Source organism: Typopeltis vanoorti, chromosome 16 (assembly GCF_054136105.1).
Source record: "Typopeltis vanoorti isolate ZY-2024b chromosome 16, IOZ_Tvanoo_1.0, whole genome shotgun sequence".
NCBI classification, from domain to species: domain Eukaryota; kingdom Metazoa; phylum Arthropoda; class Arachnida; order Uropygi; family Thelyphonidae; genus Typopeltis; species Typopeltis vanoorti.
The window spans coordinates 22,394,409-22,420,436 of NC_143564.1; the positions used below are offsets into that span (position 1 = coordinate 22,394,409).

Here is a 26,028-nt window from a genome sequence, read left to right on the forward strand (position 1 = left end):
TTATATCTCCATAGTTGAGTGTCTCAGGTTAAAATGATATTCAGTATTGAAATATATTCTTGATGGCAGTCTTCCTGGATGTTTTTTAATATTGTAAAGCATTTTATAGGCTCTTAAGAATACATTGATTTACCTTAGCCATGGACTTTCTATAAGAAAATTTCATTAACTTTTTATTCACCACAGAGTATGTAATTTTTATTTTTATTTTTATGAATTAATGAATATGTAAGAAAGTATTATGGAGCAAAAACAATAATCAAATCTACAAGCTTAGCTTTGATTGCTTTTAAAATTTGCATTTGTCTTTTCAACATGATTATTAACCATCAGTATCAATAATTGAACCTTTCCAATAAGAACCTTTTTTATTTTAAATAATTCAAGGGATATTCTCTCTGTTCCTTCCTTTGCCTAGACAAATCAAGATTGGTACCAGGCTTTTCCATATAACAGGAAATTATAAATGTGTACACGTGTTATTTTCTTGACCTTCACGGAGTTACAAGACTCATTCATAGGAAGTTAATACAAAGTCTATCATACAGCTCCTTGAACTCATCCATTGTTTGCACTTCTCTCCACTGTCCATCCAAAATATTGACTTCCAGGGATGACCTATTGTCATTTTATTCCACCATATGAAAAATCTTCTCAGTGTTAATAACCCTTCAACAGCTTAAATGTCTCGTTCATATTCATATATCCTCAGTCTGTCCTGATATCATGTTTGTTATCTCTGACCTTCTGACAAAAAAAAAAATATTTTTGTATATATATATATATATATATATATATATAATGGATTAATTCAAAACAATGAGACTCTGTTATTTTATTTTCAGATTCCTTATCTCGTACAAAAGAAGCCCAGCCACCAATATCAACCGAAAATCTTATTGTGATCATAGCTATTGCTGGCGTAATATTTCTAATTCTGATGATTATAGTTGTCTGTTGTTGTTGGTGTAAGAAAGGCAAAAAAGGTACTTATTTAATATATAAATATAGTATAATTGTTAAATTTCAGAACTTGTGCTGTAAACAACGTAGCATTGTTTATAGCACAACCTTTGATCATGCCATAATAATATTGCTGTGTATTGACATATTCTGCACAGACTACTTCTGACACCTAGGTTATTTTAGGTTTGCAGATAAATAAAGAAGAAAGGTCTTTATCTGTTCAAGCATCTGCCAACAGAATGATAATTTTTATTATGTGAAAGCTTGCCATCATGTTTTTGAAATCTTTTTTTTATTTTTTTTTATTTAAGAAGGTGAGCCATATACACATGAAATGTTGAACTGAAAGACAAGAAGTTTATTTTAGGATTTTGACTAGTTTACCAGCTTGCACTATGGATTTTAATAGAAGAGGATGACCGAATAACACATTGCTGTTATTCAGTCTAACATAATTGTTAGAGGTTTTGCAAGAGTTAATCCATAAAAGTTTTTTTTTTTTTTTGGTGAAAAGATCTATTTTTTGAAGCTGAGATAGTGACATTGCTTATGTAAAAATGTGTACAGCTGTTGTCATGTAGATGATATTCTGTTGTAAGAAAAATGTCGCAGCAAAGTTTATTATTGCTGACCAGTGAGGTGGTTAAGGTTAGTGATGGAAACAGGTTTCATTTAGCATCTTGAGTGTACTATAAGTAGAACAGCTGATTGGAGGCATTGTAAATGATTCCCTTTAAGGAATGAAGAATGGATGACAACTTTTTTAAGTTAACATGCCTACATTGTTATGAATTTATTTATTTATTTATTTTTTTTTTTGTGATTGAACATTTCTTTCCGATCATGAACTAAACATAGAAGTGTTCCATTTCTTCACAGGTTACTTTGTGTAATAGATCATTTATGTTTTGAATACCTGCTTTACTGCAAACATATTCAGTTTTTATTAAGGTATACTTGTATGTAAGGAGATTTGACCAAATGTGTGTGAGAGTGACTAAGGAACAATGACTTATATGAAAATAAAAAGATATGTATTTTAGTTTGGTGTGTCACTATGTAATACGCTTAATGAATTCAAATAGATAGAGGCCTAGAACTTCTTTAATTAAAAGAATAAATTAAAGAGCAAATTTTACCTCTTTTAATTAAGAGGTAAAATTTGCAAAGCAGATTAACATGACTGATGGAATTAAGATATATTATTCAGATCGTGTTATGGCTGTGCTATTTTATAGCACTCAACAACTCTGGATTGTTGTAACAAACATGTGTCTTTTCTTAATCTTGTTAATTATTAATTAACAAGGCCTGAATTTTGAAATATATTCTTTGTTTCACGTACTCTCCACACAAAAGTTCAAACATCTAGAAATCTGTGAAATTATCTCACTTCACTTCAATTATTAAAAATACTATCTGGCCTAAGCTGCACCCATATGAATTTTATAAATAAAATTCATATGAGGTATGAATATTGCTTTGAAACAATCTACATTATGGTAAGCATCTGTTAGGAAGATAATTTTTGTGCACTTTGCACCACATGTTAGGTGATTACATCTGAAGTCAAATTCATTGTTGCAAGTATTGTTATAAGATAATATTGGCTTCACAATATTCATGAATTTTTTTTTTTATTATAGGCAAGAAAGATTATGAGATGGAGTCTTCTAAGTAAGTACAATAAATAAATACTTGAATTTTTTTAAAAATAACAGCTGTATTTCATTCTGATGATCAGATCTATTAGTGTGTTCTTCATTCAGAAAGTACATTCCTATTTATAGAATCACACGTATGCCACAGTAATATTTCGTCTTATGTATCCAAATAATAACCTAAAAGCTATCACAAGTATATATGAAAATAATCAAATACAAATAAGATTAAATCACGAGCTATCATATACGAGAGAGATAAACCAAGGGGTCCTACAGGGATGTCCCCTCTCAGCAACTCTTTTTAATATCTACTTAAATTAAATAATAATAAAATGGAATAAAAAATTTACATCAAGGAATTAAACTTTCTCACTACTGTGAACTTAAACACTCTCATTTTTGCCGACGACCAAATAATAATTACAAATTCTGAAGATAACTTACAGAAAGCTATTTTATATCTAAATGAGATATCCAAAGATTGTGGTATGATAATATCAATGGAAAAATAAAAAACTATGGCCTTTAAAGGACAAGATCCAGCAAGAACTAAAATAGTAATAGATAACAAGATCTTAGAAAGGTGAATTCATTTAACTACCTAGGATGTATGATCACATGTGAAAATGAAAAAGATATAAACCTAAAAATTGCAAAATATTTAAAAATAACAGGTGTAATTAACTCTATATTTAAACCAAACCTAGTTCAAAAACAAACCAGGCTAAAAGTATACAATACATTAGCCCTACCAGTTTTAATGTATGGAAGCGAAATCTGGACAATAAAACAAAAAGATAAACAAAGATTAAAAACAGCAGAAATGATAATAGGGTTAACTTTGTAGTTTATGAGAAAAACTGCAAAGTTAACCCTATTTGATCACAAAAGAAACGAAGAAATTATGAAAGAATTAAACCAAGAACCAGTAATAGAAAAAATCAAACAATATATAAATGGATGGAACGTGTTCAAAGAATGAAAACAGAAAGATTACCAAAGCTATGCTAGGCCTAAATCTTGATACGCATGATGATGATGTATCATCAGTACAATTATCAAACAATAGGAATTGAATTAAAACAGTAGCGCACATGCTTAAATTGGAATCCTTGTGCATGAATTAAACTATAGTTATAGATATTCCACAAGTTTTACTATATATAAGACAGAAAGTACATTATATTTTGATTTCCTCCACCTTGTTGACAATATTGCCATAAAATTTCAGACAGTTTTTTTTTATGTGTGTGCTCTGAAGATGCTTGTTTGCAATCCAATTTTTATTCTTGGTGTTATTGCTATTGCCTGAAGAAGTTTCATTCAGAAACTCTATTTTGTGAACTAGTTAAACATGTATACATTCTCAGCAATTTTTCATTGTTTCAAATTTAGAGAACAATCAATTAGGGATAACTGTTGCTCATACATTTTTTTCTCCCCCCCTTAAACTAAGCAGCATGTGTGCAAAAAATTCCATCCACTTAAAACTTAATTTTGGATTACATGTTTGAAGCACTGATTTCTTGAAATTGGGAAGGAAAAGAAAATATGTTCTGTGGTTCACCACAGCAAATTCAAAAAAACAATATTATCCCAAGATATGGGAAGCAAGTTCGAAGCCTCTCTACAATTTTCTTAAGTGCTCCTTGGATATGCTGGGACTTAGTCCCATGAGATGAATTGGAATGCTAAATTTCCTGATATTAGTACTGCTCTTCTGCAATAAGGGAATTGGTTGGCTGAGTGGATAACACAACATTCATGAATGTGTGTAAATGTTTGCACTGAACAGGGGGGAGCAAGCATCCAGATAGTGTATTAAGGACACTAAAGCCCAAAATTTTAGTTAAATAATATTGTCCAATAAACAAAGTGGCACGTTGCGTTAGACTGTATTTTATTTTCAGCCCAGAATCATGCTATACAGTTGAGAATACCCATATCCCAAACTTCAGGGATGGTAAGGGCTAGACCAAATTATGGTCTTGACCGATGTTCCTGTTTGTCAGTAGCAAACATGCTATCTGGTGTGGCATTAAGTTTTTTGCAATACATATAGTTGGGGATTGCTTTCAGAATGCTATTGCAAAATTCTTAATATCTGGAGCACAGAAAATAAACAGCTTTCCTGTATCTTAGGTTATGGAGGAAAAATACAAACTCACAGTCTGTTACATTCACCAATGATGTTCATCCATAGTACACACCAAGTAACATGTAAATGAAAAAACTAGCCAACAGGATAACACCAAACTATTACAAAGATATATATGAACCTTCAAAGAAAGTGTCGAAGCCCTACTTCATTGATCAAACAATTGTAATGACTGCCTAACCATCCCAAAAATGTGGGAAATACTCATAAGGATACAGCTGAAAATGACTAATACATGTACTTTCTTTGTTCAAATTTCATACAATAAAGAATTTTACTGTGGCACACTTGTGACACTATAGCAGTTAATGTTTATTGGAATAGTAACTTGCCCAGAAAAACCATAATTATCCTACTTGTTAATCTGCATTTTTTTTTTTTTTAAAGTGTGAGACCAAAAGCTGTGACTGGCCCTTATTATCCGGAAGCTGGAATGAATAAAATGCAAGATAATGCCATGGATAGTTTATCAAAACCTACTATGTATATATCTAATCTACCTGATAATTCTCCTTGTGTAAATGGACATAATTCATCACCACCTCCTGGTAAGTACACCTTAATTAATTATGTAAAATGTATACAACACTTATCTGCTGGGGGGGGGGGGTCACCAACTTACAAATGTTATCCTTTGAAAGATTTTTCTTTCTATCCTCAGTCTGTTTAAGAGAATATTCTAGTGTGCATTCTTGAATATCAATCATCTCCTCATTTTGATATATTGGGTGTTTTATATTTAATAGAAGATTTATTTTAAATAAAGATGTTATCTGTAGTGGGCAAAGACCTAACTAATATTTCTTATCAGGTTTAATACTGCTTTGAGTTATTGCTTTTTTTTTGTATTTGTATAACATTACTAAATTTGTCTGATACAATTGAGATCTTGAAATTCCTCTTCTTACCTGCTGTGTACTACTTGTACAAGGTCAGATCCAATTTAATTCTCATGAAATGTTTGCAGTACAGCCACTGCAAAAGTTTTACGTTTCTGATGACTTTTTTTTTCCTACCTCAAATAGATTAGTGTCTCATTTGACTTCTGGTATTATACCTTCGGTTGGATACTTTATATATGTACATGCATTCTAGAAAAACAGGGGTGGAACATCTGAATATGGAAATGAATACTCATCTGTAAAGGGAAATAAAACCGAATATATAGGAATTTCAGGTGTTGAAAGGGTGTACATTATCAAGGCAACTGACATCAAAATTGGAGATGTTAAACCCACTAAACTAGTATGCAAGATGGGGAGTGAATAGATTTCATGTTAGAGAGGAGGTTGATATCATTAACATTCAAGAATGTTAATGATATCAACTCCTTTCTTCCCATTTAGATTAGCTCTGTGAACAGAGCTAATCTAAATGGGAAGAAAGGAGTTGATACATATACATTGTCTTCTTCCTATGACTCTTACTGAAGATGAAAATCAGGAAATTTTCTGACTTAGTAATATATGCTTTTTGCCATTGAGTTCTACAGTTCTAATTGGCACTTCATTGCCTATGATTAGTGTCCTGAACAGAAATCTAATATGACTAATAAAGTTTATTAGCCATGTGCTTTTCTCTGCTTAGTTTGAAAGGTTTAACCTTTCATGGGTGGAATTCACAAAAAAAAAAATATGTGGACTTTGTCCTGTTACCAGAGTAAACATTCAGAGCTACCAGAAAATGAGGACAGAACAGTATCCCCACATTAGATCCCTAGACCATGCCTGCAAAAACATCTGCCATCTACATCACATGACGACATAATTCAAAAAGAAGTTTATGGTAAGCCTGCAAGGTGTTTGTAAACAGAAACAATATTAACTACCCAAACTCTTCTACTTAAAACCAAGCAAATGCTGAGGTACCATTAATTTGGGCTCAAGTTACAAATTAGCATATTTTTATGTTATTGATTAACTGTATCTCAGTTAATCAAGGCACTGTATACACAATGATTTAACTAAATGTCTTATTCACTTTTAATCCTTTTTTTCCCCCCAAGTGCAAGGTATCTTCAGTGCTAGGCACATTTGTATATAATGCAAAGCACACTTCCTTTCAGGCATTATTGAATACTAAGATGCCAACCTTCAATGGGAGCCAGACCAAGGCTGAATTAATCTATCCTTTTACTGCTTGTGTATGGGAAAATATATCACTCACCTTATTTTTAAATACTCTGGATTAAATATAGTTGTTGTAGGAGGTTTTAAAAGAACTTTCTACATCATTTAAATATTAGCTTCTGTGCATTTTTCGTATTAAACTTAGTTTTATTTTGAAAAATTGTTTGTCTCACAGACATCTCATGTATAATTAAAATCTAATTTTTAGGTTTATTATACCCACAAGATAGGGAACTGAACCAGTGTATGATAACTGATAACCAATCAGATATGTGGTTGAAGTCAGATTTACAGCCTGAAAGTACTTATCATCCATTTGATGGAGGTTTGACAAACAGCTACTTCTATCCAGACGACTACCAACCACTAAATGAAGAAGTTATGAACATGAAGAATAGGGAACATCTGCGTAAGTATTCTGGTTACCGTTCTTATAAAATACATATCAATAGTAAGGCTATTCATAACTGTAGATAGTACTTTACTTCACAGAACAAAATATAATAAGATGTGCAAACAGGCACTACACTAAGTAATGAAGCTGATCTAAATTGGGCAGAATAACATCATCCCCAATTATATTCAATTGAAACACACCAAAGGCTCACTGCAATCTTCCTAGAAGAAATTATGATTCAGATTGAATGTCAGACTCTTCCTACCCATGATGGCAGCACTACTGGCAATCACGAAGAAGAATAAAATAGTAATTATTAAATGCTACTGTAGCATTTAATAATTACTATGGTAAAACTTGCTTAATGTGTAAGAATCACTCCTATCAAAGATACTAAAATTATGGAATTCACAAACAGAATGTGCTGCTGAAATGCTTTCCCAATACTGGCAACACTCCAACTGGCCACGATGTCTATAGACATCCAGCTAAATCTGGATACGATTCTGTAACACCAATTGAATAACAAGTGCAATGTGGTCTTACTATTTCATCCACCTTGGCTGGTAGGGAGGTTAGGTTCACTATGAATTCACACTCTGTAGCATTTTACTTGCCGAAGGGACAACCATAGGCTCTAAACTCCGCCCCTCATATAGATCAACATTCCAGGATTCAGTTCACATTAGAAAAAGAACATACAACAGTCTCCCCTTCCTAGACACTTTAATTACAGACTAGCCTGATGGATCCCTGGCATGTACAGTTCTTCTCCCCCCCCCCCACCAACAGTATGGGATTATTATAACTTTATATAACAGTGCCCACTCCACAGAACTTGATCACCTTCTTAGCTGATGGCTACAATATCCAAGGCACATCTGATAAACTATCCTGCTATGGCCCAAATCACAATTGCCATTCTACTCCATCACAGCAAATATGAAAGCCTTTTCTTTGAATATGCTTCTACCCTTACCCCAATAAATTCAGTTGACATGCCTGTGTGCGCATCTTATTTTGTTCCCTGAGGATACTGGCAATTTGTCAAAGTCAGATTGGCATTTAGAGAAGTCTATAGCCTTTAGAGAAATATATAGCCAATGAGAAAAGTCTCATTGGCTATATATTTTCCCACTAGTATAGGACACAAAAAAGATTCAATTTGTATTTCATATTGAAAAGAAGAGTGTTTTAAAACAAATCAGAAGTGAACTGCAGATTCAGCCAGATGTGTAGTGAGGTTGTCTGTAAGTATAGAAAAATCTGTGTAAAACTAGCTAAACAAAAGACTTGTATTTAAGTTTTATTGATCTAAAGAGGCATGTGCAAAGTTCTTAAAAATGCTACAGTAACATTATATCAAACAATACATAGATAACTGATCGATCTTCAGTTATCTCTATTGAAGATGGTTTGAAGTAAAATCAGATTTGCAATAAGGGTGCATATTATGAAGGAAAGTGGTATTAAATCTAATGTTTTACTTCTGAATAAATGCAGCACAAGTCTGCAAGATTCCCTGACTAAATTGAAGAACTGTTGTAATAAATTTGGTATAAAAATATTTAGTGACGCTGGTATGATAGGAAATCAGCTGAAAAAATTTATACAGAATAAGAAATTAGTCAAGACAATTTAAACTAACTTATGGATCTGAGAGCTGGGTTAGAAATAAAACACTTGATTAGCAAAACAAGTGTTCTTCCTTTGGAGGAAAATTATTGATCAGCAGTTAGTATTACATGAAAAAGTTACACCATCATAATTATCAGAAATTTGATGATGGCAAAATATTCCAGAGGCTATTGAAAAAGCCTAGAAATGAGAGAAAATATTCTAGATGTCTAGAGTAATTACCAGTGGCGACCCATACGTAAGCACTGCGACACTGCAGCACCCCCAAGGAAAAGAAAAATTAAAATTTTGTTTGTGTTTATAAATAATAAATGCTTACAACATGTTAAAGGTTACAGCTTATGTTTTGACATCGATTGAATAGTTAATAATTGGAATTGTTCGATTAATGCTTTAGATTACGAAACAAATACACTGCTATCTAACGCAGTGTCGGAATTATCAAATTCGACCAATCGCAGCCAGTCTCGCCAATATTTGTTTGCGCTTGTGATTGCATGTTACAAGTCATTCCAACACTGCTTGGTTGGGCAATGTATCATATGTTTCCACACGTTGTGAGATACAAAACTTTTATTATTGGTACATGGTGAGGGTGAACTATTTTTTGCAAATCATATTTTATTCTGTTAAAATAACATATAATTTATTTATTTATTATAGATACAAGGCTGAATTATGACGAATGCCACTGTCTGTTGAAAATATGAAAAGAATTATTTTTTTCAATTATCGTTACATGAAACAAATACATTGCAATCTAATGCAGTGTGAGAATTATTGCGTTTGGCAAAATGCAGCCAGGCTTGCCAATAATCATTTGCGCTTGCACGTTACAAGGTCATTCTGACACTGTTTGGTTGGGTAGTGTATCATGTGCTTATGCATTATTTTTGTGAGATTCGAAACTTTTATTATTGGTGTTTGTTTGTGGTGAGGGTGAAATTTTTTTAATATGTAAATTTATTTATTAATAAATTGGTTACCGATTAGGAAAAAATAATTTTTTAGTTTTTTATTTTTAATTTTGTATATGCAGCACAGCCACTGGTAATTACTTTACCAGTCTTTCAAATGAAACAAGTAGTGGTAGAAAACTTCCAACAGGAATGCATTTCTGGCCAAATTTCAAAGTATAAATGTTTTACAGTGCATAATTCAGAGCTCTCATAGTACAGGAAAACCTTGCTTAATGCAATTAACAATAGGAATAATTCATCCATCAGATAGTGTAAAATTGAAAGAAAAAAAGTTACAGGATAAAATCATAAAGTTAATAAAAATCAATTGCTTAAATTTTTATTTAATGTCTAAACATTTGATTGAACTACTTTTAAAAAAAAATAAAGTAAACATGTTTGAATAGCGATGGCTTTCTTAAGATTTCTGCAGACTTCAAAGCTTCATTCTTTTGTAGTTTTAATTGGAATTGAGTTGAATTTTAATTGAATTGCTGTTTTGAATGGGAATTGAGCAAGTTTCTCACATCTTCGTTAGTCAGTTCATTAAATCAATTGTGCTGATTTCTTCAATAATGTTAGATATTGGATTTTCCGCACAATAGAGTTTAACCTGGCGTTAGTAAGGTAGGGTCTCACAGAACCCAAAGATTTTAAATTGACTATAACTTTTTAACAATGTGTGGCAGTGAGTCGTGCATGGGTGGGACCCCACCTTCCTAACACTGGGTTGAAGTTTCCTTCATTGCTTCCTAATAAAAGCGTAAGATGATCTTGAGATGCTTCAGTTTAGCTAGGAACGTTTTTGTTGGCATATGCTTCCAAAAGAGACCATATTTGCAGATGTCATAATCACCCTCCTGAATTATCCTTTGCAATTCTTCAGAAAACTTGACCGCAGAATCTTTATTAGCAGATTCCCCAGTTATTCTTACGTTATGCAGTCCAGTTCGATTTTTAAAAAGATCAAATCATCCTAAACTCGCAGTAAATCTTTTCACATTCCTCTTGAAATTTGGTCTCTTTCAGCAATGTAAAAATATTAAGAGCTTTTGCCTGAATATTCCTTGTACTAAGAGGTATCCTTTTTTCCAGAGTAATAGAAGATGTTCCATCTTGATTAATGCTTAAAGAAGCAGTGATAACTTTTCCTTATTCTTTGCTCTTATTTAATATAGTCCGAACTGTATCCCAGGTCTTGCACAATCATTGTATTACTAGCACCACTTTCATGTCTCTTAATGACTTCCAGCTTTTCTTCTATTTTTATTACTGCTGCTTTCTTTTCCATATTAGGGGTTGAATATAATAAACCCTTATAGGTATCTAAATTGAAGGAAAATTGATTGAGCAAGAGAACAGAGTTTGCGCTTGTGATGATAGCTGTGTTGCCGGCCACTGCTTGCTGCAGATTGACAACAAAAAATCACGTTAACTGATTAATCACTCGCTTAAAGCGGGAAACAGCTAAGAATAATTGTGGAAGGGAAGCTAGATTCAGTTCAAATAGATATTCAGGATCAGATTTTCACTTTAAGACAAATCCTTATTTCTCAACTATTGAAGTTTTTAAATAGTTGAGAAATAAGATGCCACGAGGAAAGCTCTTCAAAACGCTCCAGTTATAAGGTCCCACTTACACCATATATCAAGCAATACAAAGCCTATTTCAGAAGTTTGAGGTAAAATGCACATTATGAAGGAAAGAAAGTGGTATTACATCAGATGTTAATTTTAACTCTTGTACTGGATTTATTCAGAAGTAAAGTCTACAAGATTCCCTGGCTAAATTGAATAACTGCTGTATGAAAATAGGCAGAAACATAAACTGTATCCTGAATGGTGAACCTGTAAAACATTTCAGCTATTTAGGCACAATTTTTATTGAAGTTGGTGAATTAGTAAACTTCGTATGGTTGGAAGTTAGCTGTATACAAGACAGTGTTGAAATCAAAAACTGGAGTGAACAGATGGCAGTATCACATTAAAAATGTGAGGGTGTTGGGAGAGGAAAGATTAGCGAAACAAGTATTCTTTGATAGATGATGTGAAGTTATTACTATCATAATATCTGGTACATATCAGGAATTTGATGATGAAATATGGTTAGTATATTTGTTATTCATCTCTATGTTATCTTCATCTTATCTTCATCTCTCCATCTATGATGTTTGTTACAGGGGAAATAACAAACATCATAGATGGAGTAATTATTACATACCTTAAATCTAAGCAGAAACATTCACATGGTTGTTGACTCATGCATGTGTGGTGCCCCACCTTATTTGTGTAGCACAAGGATCATGTGCTACACAACCCATTTCTTTCAGAGAAATTAATGTTATTGCAGATACACTAGGGACTCATATGAATCAATTACAGTGGTGGGATCGGGAAAGAAGGGTATGGTACAGTAAAAATATGGGTAGCTCTTGCTCACCAAACTGATTTCTCATAGGAAAGGTGGGAGTTTCATCCAGCCACACGAGTACATGTAATTAGCAGGATTAACCACCTTATTGTAACATTAATTAGATCTGCATGAATTTAAGTTCAGTGGACTATAACAGCCTGATAACTTGAACTTTCGGCCACTCTCGTTTGCAGAGTGGAGGATTGATTTAAATCTATGTTGTAGGAAGGAATAAGAAAATTACAATCCCACCTTAGCTGGAGGATTTCAGAGGCAGTTGACCAAATAATTAAGAAAGAAAAAAAAATTTCAATATTGTTGTTTTGTGTAATAACTAAGAATAGTATTGACACTTATAGCATGTGTAAGCCAAGTTAAACAAAATATTTTAATAATCTAACAATACTACATTTTATATTTGCAGATCCTCCATATTATGATGTCAGTGGATTACCTGATCCTTATGCCATGGGAGATGAAGAAAAAAATCCACAGATTTCCCTCTCATTTGATGAAAGCTTAGAGAGTGGATATTCAACACCAAATTCTAGGTCACGACGAGTAATAAGAGAAATTATTGTGTAAATTGTCTTGATGCCAAAGACTAAGCTCAGTACTGCCACAAGCTCTCCATGCCTGCCAGTCTTTTGAGGAGAAAACATTGTAAATTAAACTGACAGCATTTATTTTCACAGTCAAAGTGAGATCGACTCCACTGGTGCAGAATTCAAGAAAAACGTATTTTCAGACTCATCGCTGAAGAAATAAAATGTAGAACGAGAGCAGTACCATTTCTAAAGTAAAGTGATTAGAGATGGTATAGTATTCAATCACCTGATGTAAAGTAGTTTATGCCATGTCCAAAATCTTCACAGTATATTTCTAAGGATGAAAGGATAGGCTCTTTCTTACCTGTAGACATGGCATTTGGAGTGTGTATGAAGCACACACATGTAAATGTTTTTACAAAAATAAGATGTAAATAGCTGTAATATATTTCACAGTATACTCATCATTGCAGTAATTTAGTTTGCATACCTATTATTGTCATTTCCATCTTTTGTAAATTGTGGGTGTTAAAGCATGCATTTTAAATTGCCTGCTAGAAATAACATCAAACTCCAATGAATTCATTCTTAGGAGGAAAAATAATCAAAGTCTGTATATTTATCATATAGGATGGACAGGTTTGGTTATTTAAATTTTTTTTGACATTCGTATTGTCCACCACAAAGCAAGGCAATATGTACAAGTTGTGCACTCCAGTATTGTTTTTTTTTTTTTTTTTTAATCACTCAGAGTAAAATCATTATTTTAGGCCAAGAAATCCCTTCCTACTAAAATATATTTATTTAAGAATGCATGTTGAAAATTTATAAGGAATAGTTGCTCTTTGAACATTTCATTATAACAAAAAGTTTGGAATTTGTTGTATTCTAAAATTTCTGTGCATGTTGTTATATATTGTATATTGTACCATATTGGTATGCTATTCTGTTGTATCTCTGTCATTTGTAAAATATGTTGTCTGTTGGATTTTAATTTTACAAAGCTCAGCCTTACATTGTACAGTCTCCCACCCCGACAGTTCTTGTTAATAAATTTTCTTTTTGTAGTAAAATCGTGGTAATTAGTCTAAGAAACAGATACCCACCAAAAGGATGATGAACTATTGTTTTCTAGATTTTTAACCCCAAAACCTGTCTACTGAATTATGAAGTTGGTGTGTAAGAGAATTTCTTCTAAAGAGACTGGAAAAGGATAAAAAATATATAATTTAATCCATTGCAGGAGTTTTCAACAACCCTATATGGTCATTTCATTAACATAGAAACCACTGCCTTTGTAATTCAGAGAAACCTTAATTAATCCTGTCTTTCCAAAGGGCATCATCATTAATGAGTGAACTACAAAGGCTCCTGTTACTATTTGATTAGCTGTTTATGTTCTGCTCTTCTCAAGTATTACCTCTACTTATACAGCAGACCTATTCCAAAGAAATGGGTAGATAAATTTTCAGATTGTTCTCTTCTGTATAGCATCAGGCAATATTCTAATAGCTGGGTGGATATATACAAGATAAGAAGTTTGAGTGGAAAAGTACACCTAGCTTCTTGGAGGCTGAGGACAGGTGTCACAAGAAAAGAAACCTTTCTTGCGAAAATTGGACAGTTATGTCAAATGAATAAGATCTTTGGCCTGCTTAGCTCATAAATGGCAAAGAAGGCAAAATCCATACTGATCATGAGCTTGTTGATCCATTTAATTGTGAGAATACCATGTGCCACTTGAGTTTGTCATAACTACCTGTTTTGTAGTTCCATATACTCAGGCATCTCCAATGTTAAGGCTACACAGCTTATCTGTTGGGTTCAAACTTCATATCCTAAGTAATATTAGAATGGAGGGAAATGGTGATTGCCAACACATTTCATCTACATCCTTAGGCCTGGATTATTATATGAACGCTGTCATCAAATCACAACAATGATTTCTCAGTCGTAAAAAAAAATTGGGGGGAGGGAGGGGGAACTTCTGATGAGTAACACAAACTGTAAAAAATTTTATGCAACAGCAGCTAGCTAATTTTTTAAATGAGAATCCTATCCATGAACGTTGTAAGTGTATCATGCATTTGTCATACTGTGGGTGCAGTAAGGATTAGATGCTCTAGAGACCAAACTTTCTCTGGTCGTACAGTGGGCAATGAAGTTATCTTCCAGTTAGATGTATTCATAATCATCTGTGGTGTATTGCCATAATAACATACCAAAAATAGCTAGTTTCAAAGGCATTCTATAATTACTTACAGGTAAATATAGCAATTTTATTCAAATACTATTGTTTGAAATATATGAAGCAAAACCAAAGAAAGTTTTCAAGTATCACATGCATTAATCTAATCTTTTAGAGAAGAATTTTGTTAGACATGCCAAGAGCTTTGTTTACTAGATATAACATACTCTTTTGACTATTAATTATACACTTATACTAAACAAAGTGGAAAATGTATGTTGTTGCTCTTGAGCCCACATGTATAAATATATGCAAGGCTAGCATTATATGAATGTTAATTCAAATAAACATTAAGGAACTACAGTAGAAATGAGTTTGAAAAAAAAAAAATGGCAGGGAAAAGACTTCATCTATCTCCTAGACATAAATGGGCAATGTATTAAGAAGGTCGATATATAATCATACTTTCTTTCCGAGACAAAACAGATGAATAAGTTCTTACTACTTGAAATCTCCAAAAACAGGTAACTCTCGTATAATGCGGATGTTAGGTTCCATATGCGCGTTATGCGAGACTCAGAACACAAACGATTCTAAATAGGTTTTTTTTTTGATTATATAAACAACAATGACATATCCAACAAAAATATATTTTTATTTAATTCAGGTAATTCATGTAAGGTAAGAAAACAAACTATGAAACAAATACATAGTACAGTATAAATTTATAAAAATTACAAATCATACGTAAACTTCATTGCACATAATGTATAAATGTTTTAGGTAAAATAAATAAAGTGCATATTTTAATAGTCATCACTGTCTTCAAAACTAACATTTCGTAGATATTCTTTATTTATGGTCATCATCACTTGAAATCTCTTGGACATCATTAGTATAATTTTCATTGAATACTTCGGCTGGTTTAGTTATGAAGAAGTCAGTAATAAGACCTTGCTTACCACTATGCTGCAATTTTTTATTAAGTTCATAATATGGAGCTAAACAAATATCCAATTGTCTCATTAATTTTCCGGAGCACTCCATTGAGGGATTATGCGTAAAATAACTTCCTATTTTTCTTGCCAAGTCCAATCCTTCTGTTAATTTCTTTAACGAATTCATCACAATCAGAATCTTTGGCAGAACTTTCCCCACCATTTGGTTTGACGTCATCTATTAATTGTACCAGTTCCTTCTCATTTAAATCTGTTTTCCCATTAATTAATCCACTAATTTTATTTTCAACCATATTGCAAAAGGCCTCTAAGTGGCCATTACTATACAATAAATTTTTACACAAAAAAAGCATTACATATTGTGTATGTAACTCACCAGAAAATAGTGCTCAGCTTGAGATTAACAGTTATGATTTTTAATGCGCTTTCCTGGCAAAAAAAGAAGACAAATTTCAACAATAAACACTTTATACGGTAAACAATTGATGTACATGCATGCTAAAGAGTATTTCCCCCTAATATAAATTTGCTACTTATAACTACATGTGCGATACGGGGAGACACAGATTTAACGAAGATAAAATTTGATTTTTAAGTCGCACGTTGAAAAAATATGAAAAGATAAAGGGTTACTACAGTTTGTAGACCATCTTATGTCGAAACTGCATTGTATAAGTACCACATTCAACAAGGGTTACTACAATTTGTAGACCGCATTATACGAGGGTTACTTGTATATAAAGTTAATGAAAAAAAAAATTTTTTTTTGGGGGGGGGGGAGGAGAAGAAGGGATAGAACTGGTAGATTTCTCTTCTGGACAAAGACCTATCACTACTCATTATTGATAGATATGGAGGGAATGAGAAAAATAACTACAGGAAATATAAGCAACATGGACACTGTGAATTGTGTAGGTACAGAGCATTGTACACGAATAGAAAAGTTATGAATGTACAGGTATATGTGAAACATTGGGCTATTAAAGGTTCAATTCTACTTAGAAACTTTAACACAGGTAAGCTGAGTTGTATGGAAATAAATCTATTTTAGACATGGCATATACCTATTAGGACCTTCAGATTGTTGCCCACCAATTTTATGGTGTTTGGGAATTAAAAAATTAGTTATGCCTATAAATATGCTTTTGTATCATGATACATTTTATTTAAACTCAAACCTGTAAAGTAATGCAGCACTTATTTCTACTATAAAACCAGGGCATCAAGAAAACCCTTTTTGATAGTATCACTGATGAATTAAAATTTAAAAATAGTTAGTTTTTGTCTGTGTAGCAAAGCTTCACAACTTTCTTTCAAATAGAGAAAAGAATTTTTTTTGGGGGGAGGAGGAGGGGGGTATTGCTAATGTAAGAGGAAAGCCAACAGGACAAAAAATAAAATATACATAAAGGTTAAACTAGTCTGAGTAGCGACTCTTTCCATAATGCCATAGCAATATACACTTCCAAAACGAGGCAACTGATATGAAGTTAGCAGCCTCAACAGACACCATGCTGTGAGAACAACCAACCATGGCATGTCCCTTGACCTCACCTGATGCTCTAGTTCATCCACAGATGTTCAACAGGATTGAGATCAGGGCTTTGTGGAAGCGTTCATATCCAAAAATGACACAGTGCATTGTCCTGATACCTCTCAGAGATCCAAAGCCAAAACAGGACCACCACACTGTCACCTCCGAATTTCAGAGTTACACACACTGGTAAGAGATATTAACCAGATATCTGACCTGCTAGGTAGAGGGTGTAGCGTCACTCAATAATACAGCTTTCCAAGCTTTCATGTCCCAATGTACACATGCTTTACACCACTGAAGACAGCACTTCATATTGGTTTGAGTAATGTGGGGCTTGCATATTACAGTCCTACTATGGAAACCCATGTTGTGAGCCTCAGTTCTGAATGTTTTTGTGCAAATTCGTGTTCCAATGCCTGGAATTTCACATTCAACATGTCGGACAAAGAATGGCAGTTTTTACATGTTATCCTTTGTAGCACTCTACAGTCACGTTCAACAAGTGGTGAGAGAGGAACAACCAGAGGTCATTCCTGGAAGTTAAGTAAAAGTGTGGTGAAGAAGGGTGTGAGGAGTAGATTTTTACGTGGAGAATTGTCAGTGAATGGAATGCATTACCAGAATGTGTTAAGGAATTTAAGATTCTATATGATAAATATGTTGTTAGTTGAATGAACCGCCCATGATGAGTCTGTTGACTCCATGGAGGGTGTAATGATAATGTTATGTCATCTGCACAAAGAAACGTCACATTCAGACTTTGCCTACACACGGGTAAATTCTCAACTAATAAATATGTAATTTGGTGTGTGTTACAGCATTAAGGAGAGTGAATAAGAAAAGTGGTAGTAAAGGTGAAGTATTGTATGGATATTTGATAAGATGTGTATTTAATGAGAAAGTGACAAAATCATGTTTCCTAGGTGTGAAGATCAATGATGTTATTGAAATAGTTAGTTTGCAGAAAGGAGAAATGAAAGAAGTAAAAATTATGAGTGCTGCCTTGATATAATAGGACAGAAATGAGATTGATTGATCTGTGGTTTTTTGGTGCAAGTACATAGGGTTCAGAAATGAGAAGATTGTGAATTTGATGGACTGCATCTGAATGGTTTGGAGAAGGTATTGTTCAGTGAGAGCTTGGTAGGACAATCAGAAAAACTGTAGAGATATTGGGGAGGGGATGCAATGACTGTGAACAGCTAATGATAGAACCAAGTGTTTAAGAGTGGTGGATCTGTAATTGCAATTCTATTTTCAATTGGGCAAAGTGACCATACAGTCTTGTTCTGGGAGGTTGCTCAATGTGTGGAATTCTCAATCAACAAAGGGTTTATGTAGAACTACAAAGCTGTCAGTGGGTGATTAAGTGTAGAGAATGGAATGAAAGAAGACTTAATAGTGAGTGAGCGAGAATTATATATGAGTTAAGTAAGCTAGGTGACATGTCTTAAGGGAATGTTCCAAGGAATTAGCATCAGCCTTGGCCTACCTGTTTAACAAGAGTTTTGTGAAGGAAAGCAAAATCGTTCCACTTCACAAAAGTGGTTAAGGCAACAAATTATAGCCTGATTTATATAACTGGAGAGGTTGGTGAGACAGAGGATATAACTAGTATTCTTTATCCTTGTCAGCATGGATTTGTTAAAAGGGAGGTCATGCTTTACAAACTTGCTTATGTATTACAAAAAGGTCAGGGATGCATAAAAAGTAGTATACTTAGATTATCACACCACAAGTTGGTCACTAAACTGAAGCAGATGGGATTGGATAACAGACTAGTCAGTTGGATAGGCGACTGGGTATCAGCAAGCTTTGTATGGGGGGGGGGGCACTATCTTGAAATAGGAAAGTCACTAGTGGTATGCCACAGGGTCTGTTTTGGGACCATTGTTATTTAATTTGTATATATATATTAATGATATATACAACTGGGGAGAGTGATAAGGAATCCAGCAGATGTGTTCTTAGAGGAGGACGAATAGATTGTGTGAGTGGGCAACAGTATGGAACTGTCAATTAAATGTTGCAAAGTGTAAGTTTCTGAAATTTGGTAGGCAACAATGGGATACAAAGTATACACTTAGCCAGGAAGTTTTGGAGCAAGTTGAGAAGATAAGCAACTTTGGAGTGGTAGTGGACAAAGATCTTAAGTTTAGAGGTTACATTGCACAAGTTGTAAAGATATCACATCAGATTATGGCAATGATGTGAAGAACCTTAACTTGTAGAAATAAAGATGTTCTGGTTCCATTACTTTGATCAGGCCTCATATGGATTATTGTGCACAGATTTGGTTTCATGGTGATGATATATTGGACAGGGTCCAGAGAAGACTGACTAAGGTTTATGGGACATGAGAACAGATTGAGGGAATGCAAAGCCTTAAGAATAGGAGGAAGAGAGGGAATATGATTGAGACATTTAAGTTAGTAAAGAATTTTTACCAGGTTAGTATAGGAGAAAAACAAGGGAACATACCTGGAAGATGTGAGTAGGGGCATAAGGAGCAGGTCCAGAGAAGACTGACTAAGGTTTATGGGACATGAGAACAGATTGAGGGAATGCAAAGCCTTAAGAATAGGAGGAAGAGAGGGAATATGATTGAGACATTTAAGTTAGTAAAGAATTTTTACCAGGTTAGTATAGGAGAAAAACAAGGGAACATACCTGGAAGATGTGAGTAGGGGCATAAGGAGCAGGTTCTTTGCATGGAAAGTGGAAAATGTATTGCCTGATAATGTGGTGAATGCAGATACATTGAATGAGTTTAAAGCATGGTTTGATGGTCTTTGTGTCTAACAGTATTTGCCTCCCATGAGGTCTAGTGTTAATAATAATGACAAACTTGGGTGGAAGCTTGGAGTAGTGTTATGGCATGGATGCTTTGAGGCATTATCTAACTTCATACCAAGGTTAAGAAGGATAAAGTGAGTAGAGATCAAGTGGATGAGTAGCAATATAAAACAGAAGCTGCAAAAAAAAAAGAAAAAAGAAAAAGAAAGCACTGTGGAAGGAATATAAAGAAAAAAGGTGATCAGCATGCTCATGAGCAATACAAAGCACAGCCAAGAAGATTAACTAGTATGGTAAGGAAGATAAATCAGATTATGAGAGAAAATTAGCTAAACAGGCCAAAGTAAATCCAAAAGAGAATGATTATGGTAGGAGAGTGACAGATTCAGAAGAAGTGGCAACTCCACTTAGTGGAGTATCTATCCAAGTTGAGAGTTACTGATGTGAGAATTGAGGTAGATGAACTGGAGGTACTCAACATATTGAAAAATATCAATGGAAATATAACAGTAGGACTGGATGGTATGTCAACTTGTGTGCTACAAGAATGAGCAAAAGAACTGGCAGTGCTTCTGAAGAAGTTGTTTAATCTTAGTCTCAGGACCAGAAAGAGAGTAAGATAGTCCCATTAGTATCTCTGAAGTGGTTAAAGGCATCATTCAGGAATGGGCACATAGTAATATGATATTCTATAGGGGCAGTACAGCTTTGCATATAGAACAAATGGTGGGGGTGGCTGACAGACAGACATCAGAGGGTGACTAGTGGAGTATCCCAGGACTCAGTACTGGGGCCACTACTCTTTAATATTGTAAAATGCAAGGTAATTTGGGATGGAAACATTACATATTTTGGGACCACATTACAGAAAACTGACAAGGCCAGGGATATGTTGGAAAAATAACTCAAAGGATTACTTGGATGTTGACAAGTAATGTTAAAGAGGTTCTTATCTCTATAAGACTATGATTCAGCCACTTGAATACTGTGCATAGATTTGGCACCCTGGCTTCTTGGAGATCAGGTGATCAAGCTGGTGACAGGTCTATGGAATTCTCTTTATGAAGGGGTGTGAGTTGCAGAGGAGAGGGGATAAGACAGAAGTTACTTAACGGATTCTTTAAGATCGACACAAAAATTTTCAATATATGAGTAGGGAAAGAACGAGGGAAGTTATATAAGGGTGTGTGGACTAGGTTTAGTTGGAGGGAAATGGATTACCAGAGATAGTGGTGATTGTCTCAAAAGTGAATAAGTTCAAGGAAGGGGTATGATAGGTGTTATATGTGAATAATGGACAATAATAATTTACATTTTTACCCAAGCAAATGGTTGCAAAAATTTTCACTCTCATTCAGAGTGCAATGGAATTCATGCAGCGACTGTGAGAAATATAATTACCTAAAATTGAGTGGATCTGGTGATATTTGTCTATGACTAGCAATTCTGTTTTCTACCTGAGGAAGGTTGATCATGCAGTCTATATCTGGGAGGTTTACATTTAAGAAGGGGGTATGTATGTATGTATGTATAGAACTACAAAGCTGGTAATTATGACTAACTTAAGATGCATTAAGAAACTGCATGACAAATGGTCAAGGAGAAATGGAAGAAAGCAAATCAAGTAGGAGAGTGATAAAAGAATATCAAAAAGAAATCATATTAGCAAGCACATGAAAGAAGGGTTTCATTTTTTTTTATGATACTCTAAGTGAGCCTGAACAAAAAACTAACCTATAAAAGGCACATCACCACCCTGTCCAACAAAATTAAAACGAGGAATAATATCATTTCAAGGCTTGTTGGAACAACCTGGAGTTGTGGTGCTGAGGTCCTAAGGACGTCTGCACTAGCTCTCACATTCTCTGCAGCAGAATACTGTGCCCCCATCTGGGAAAGAAGTGCACACACTAACATAGATACCCAATAAACTCTACCATGCACACAATTAGTGGGACACTGCGACACCCCTCTTCCCTGGCTGCCTGTCCTATCTAACATTGCACCACCAAACATACAGAGAAGACAAGCCTCAATTAAAGAATTTAATAAAGTGATGAACAACCCATTCCTGCCCCTGCACTAGACTCTCATAAATCCATCGTCTTTGCCTAAAATCAAGAAACCCTTTCTGGTCCATGGACGAACTCTCTTCAGCTGCCTTACCATCAACACCTGACATCTGAAGAGAACACTGGTCCAACAAATGGATTCCTGGTTGAAGATTCTGTGCTCCACAGCTTGGTTTTGCTCTTCTTAGGAAGATTTGGTCATCTATCAACAGGATCAGAACTAACCAGTGTAGATGTGGCTATCTACTACATAAATGGAGACTGTCAGACCACCCTTATTGTGATTGTTACCCCATGGCCCAGACAATTACTCATATTTTGAATGACTGCCCCAGGTGCTAATTTTTCATGGTGGTGACCTCCTGGATATCCACAAGGCCCTGGGCTGGCTTTCTAGACTGGACATTCACCGGTAGCTGCTTTGTATTCCTTTTGCCAAGAATAAATAAATAAAAATTGAAAAATTTCTTCCAAATTTAAGTGATCATACTACCTGAGATTAGCTCTGCTCACACATTCCTGATTATCTTCTTTTCTTAATATGATGCTACCATCTGCAGTCTCCAGTTTTTGATCAAGTATCTTATTTCTTAACTACACACGTAGATCCATAAGTTAAAATTAGTCTGAACATCGTCTTGTATACACCTCAGAGGCGTAGCTAGGGAGGAGTGGAGAGGGTGGTCCACCCTGGGCAGCACTTTGAACCTTTTTTGAACTTTTGCAGTTAATTCTAAAATACAGTCTCGAGAACTCATTTTCAAATATCGTAATACTACTGGGAATTTTTTTCACAATTGATGTAAGTGTTGCTAGTTGTGAGAGGAGTTTTTATTTTGTGGAGAAATAAAATATATTAAGAATTACCTACATTATTATGAAATAGACTTCGCCAATGTCATCGACGATTTTGCTAACAGAAAAGCAAGAAAAATAACATTTAGAATGTTGAAATTAAAGTAAAAACATTTTAGAACGTTTTACTTCAAAAATAAACATAGTTTAATTTATTTCCCTATACGTCGTTTTGACTTTTTGTAGTATTTCTGGTGTGTATTGAGAGGGACGGCAAACTCAGGGACCGTCCTGGGCAGCAAAAGCTCTAGCTACACCATTGATACACCTAGTTTATTGTTTTGACTAATATCTATCTTATTTCATATAAATTGATTCACTTGACTTCCTACAATACCAGCTTTACTAATTCTGTTGTCTATTTCCAAATTTAATTTGCCATCTTCACTAAAAAATATAATTTTTGTCTTTTTAATGGTCATTTTCATACCAAATTTATTTAGGAGTATAACATTATCTGCATAAAGTAAAGAGCTAAGATTAACATCTCCAATTTTGATATCAGGTTTAATATCACTTTCCTTCATAAAGTGATCCATATAGATAATGAATAACAGTGGACATAATATGCATCCTCCTCAGACACCTGATTTAACACTGAACCACCTTCTTGTACCTCCACTTTTAACTACTGATTTAAAACTCAAATGGAGACTATGTTGCTTGATATAATGTCCCATTTACACCATATAAATGGAGCATTTTTCAACTTTCCTCTTGGCAGCTTGTCATATGCCTTTTCCAGATTTACAAAATTTAAATACAAATCCTTGTTATATTCCTGTGATTTCTCAACTATTTTTCTTAAAGTGAAAACCAAACTTCGCCTCCACAATTTTTCCTAGCCGTTTCTCAAGAATACTTGTATAAATCTTAGCAGGAATGTTGAGTCAGTAGAGAAATTCCTCTGTAATTCTCACAGTTTTATTTCTCCCTTTTTTTTTATTGAATCATAAAAATTGTTCAAATGTTCTGAAATCTCAAAACAGAATACTTTATATATATATATATATATATATATATATATATGCTCTATGAGTGCAAGCATGACATGTAACCACAGAATGTTTTCTTGCATGTCTTTAATTTTGGTGCTATCTCACATAAGACAAGATGATGAAAAGTTGAAGACTTGTTGTTTCTCTGTAATTGGAAACTAATTATATATATATATATATATATATATATAAATACACATAAAAATGGATCAAAATTTGGTGGATTAAAAAAAATACATACGCAGCATATACTGTATTTTTCCGTGTATAAGACGATACTTTTTTCTAAAAGTTTTAGACCAAAAATGGGGTGTTATTCTTATACATGGGGGGTGGGGTGTAACTGGTTGAGAGACCCATGGTTTGCTGTGGCAAAACTGCTGGTATCTTGTCTCAGCGAACAGGCTTCTGCCAATCACTAGCCTTTGCTAAATCTGTTTGTTGACGTCATAATGGCTGATTGTGAATAAACCAATCAGAACTCTGAAATCATTCATATGTCTGCAACTCGTTGGCAGGGTAAGTTAATGCATTAACAATATTTTGAGCATTAGCCCATAAAAATGTTCAAAAATAAAAAACGATTGTCATATTCTTCAAAATTCAAATTCAAAGTCATCAATTACGCAAAAGAAGATGGAAATATAGCTTCAGAGAGACAGTTTCGACCTCCTCCCACTGAGTGTATGATTAGACAGTGGAGAAAACAGGAAGAACAACTACTCAAGATGCCAAAAAAGAAGATAGCCTTAATAGCAAAATGGTCAAACTTGGAGAAGAGGCTTAAGACTTGGATTATGGAGCAGTGCCAGAATGGGATATGTGTGTCAACCAAGTTTGTTCAATATGAGGCAAAAAGGTTTGCAAGAGAAATGAACATTGATTTCACAGGAAAGGCAAAATGGTGCTTTGACTTCATGAGGAGAGAAGGGTTGGCCATGAGAACACGAACCAAGTTAGCCCAGAAAATGCATCCCTAAAAATGCATCTTAGTATGTATCTTAAAAATAATTATTAAATATACTTTTAATATTTAAAAAATATCAAATGTGTTCTGTTTCATGTTTAAAATATTGATTTCTTAATTTTGGGTTCGAAAAAGTATGGTAGAAAAATACGCCATTTATGTTTAATATCCTAACAACTTGCAGTCTCAATATTTTATTCCCACATACATACTTGTGACTAACCAGCAGTATCAATTTCACTTTCAACTGGAAAATCATAGTCAAAGCTGATCTGGCAGTGATTTTTTTTTTTTAATGCATTCCGAAAGAAAATAAACAGATAATGTCTGGCTGTCCCTAGCTGTTTCACATGCATCTCCATTTGTTCAATTTATTATTATTATTATTATTATTTGTGACACCTCCAAGGAATCCGAAGACTCATCGTGGGAGGACACCTATTATACAATTCTCCGTCTCCACCACTACACCGAACCTCTATCACCAATAACCAACATCAGCGCCATCCATTGCTCACCACAGCTAGTATTTTTTGCCTGTAAATTGCGTGTGTTCTGAAGGGCCGATTTGTCTGTATGCGGGATGAAAAACCCGAGTTTCTAGGAGAAAAAATCCTGCTATTACATAATTTACATAAACAGTTTTCTGTGCTGTGCTCATCTGCTATAATAAATCCATAGCTATATTCACATTAAGATTTTGTAATATCTTAAGTATCTCCGTCCAGATGATTAATCTTGCAAATTAATCACTCAGTAATTCAACTCTTCCTTCTGCTACCTC

The 26,028-nt window shown here is 34.0% G+C and overlaps 1 protein-coding gene across 1 annotated transcript in view; it reads left to right on the forward strand.

Annotated features, from left to right (window-relative positions):
- The window catches only part of LOC150097889 (cell adhesion molecule Dscam1-like), a 79,781-nt gene extending 65,855 nt beyond the window's left edge, over positions 1-13,926 (forward strand). Inside the window, exons 14-18 of the mRNA XM_090405938.1 lie at positions 846-986; positions 2,613-2,643; positions 5,176-5,336; positions 7,126-7,326; positions 12,749-13,926. Coding sequence (XP_090262064.1) covers positions 846-986; positions 2,613-2,643; positions 5,176-5,336; positions 7,126-7,326; positions 12,749-12,909 — 695 coding nt within the window. The 3' untranslated portion in view covers positions 12,910-13,926. The remainder of the gene's footprint in view (positions 1-845; positions 987-2,612; positions 2,644-5,175; positions 5,337-7,125; positions 7,327-12,748) is intronic.
- The last annotated feature ends 12,102 nt before the right edge of the window (positions 13,927-26,028 follow it).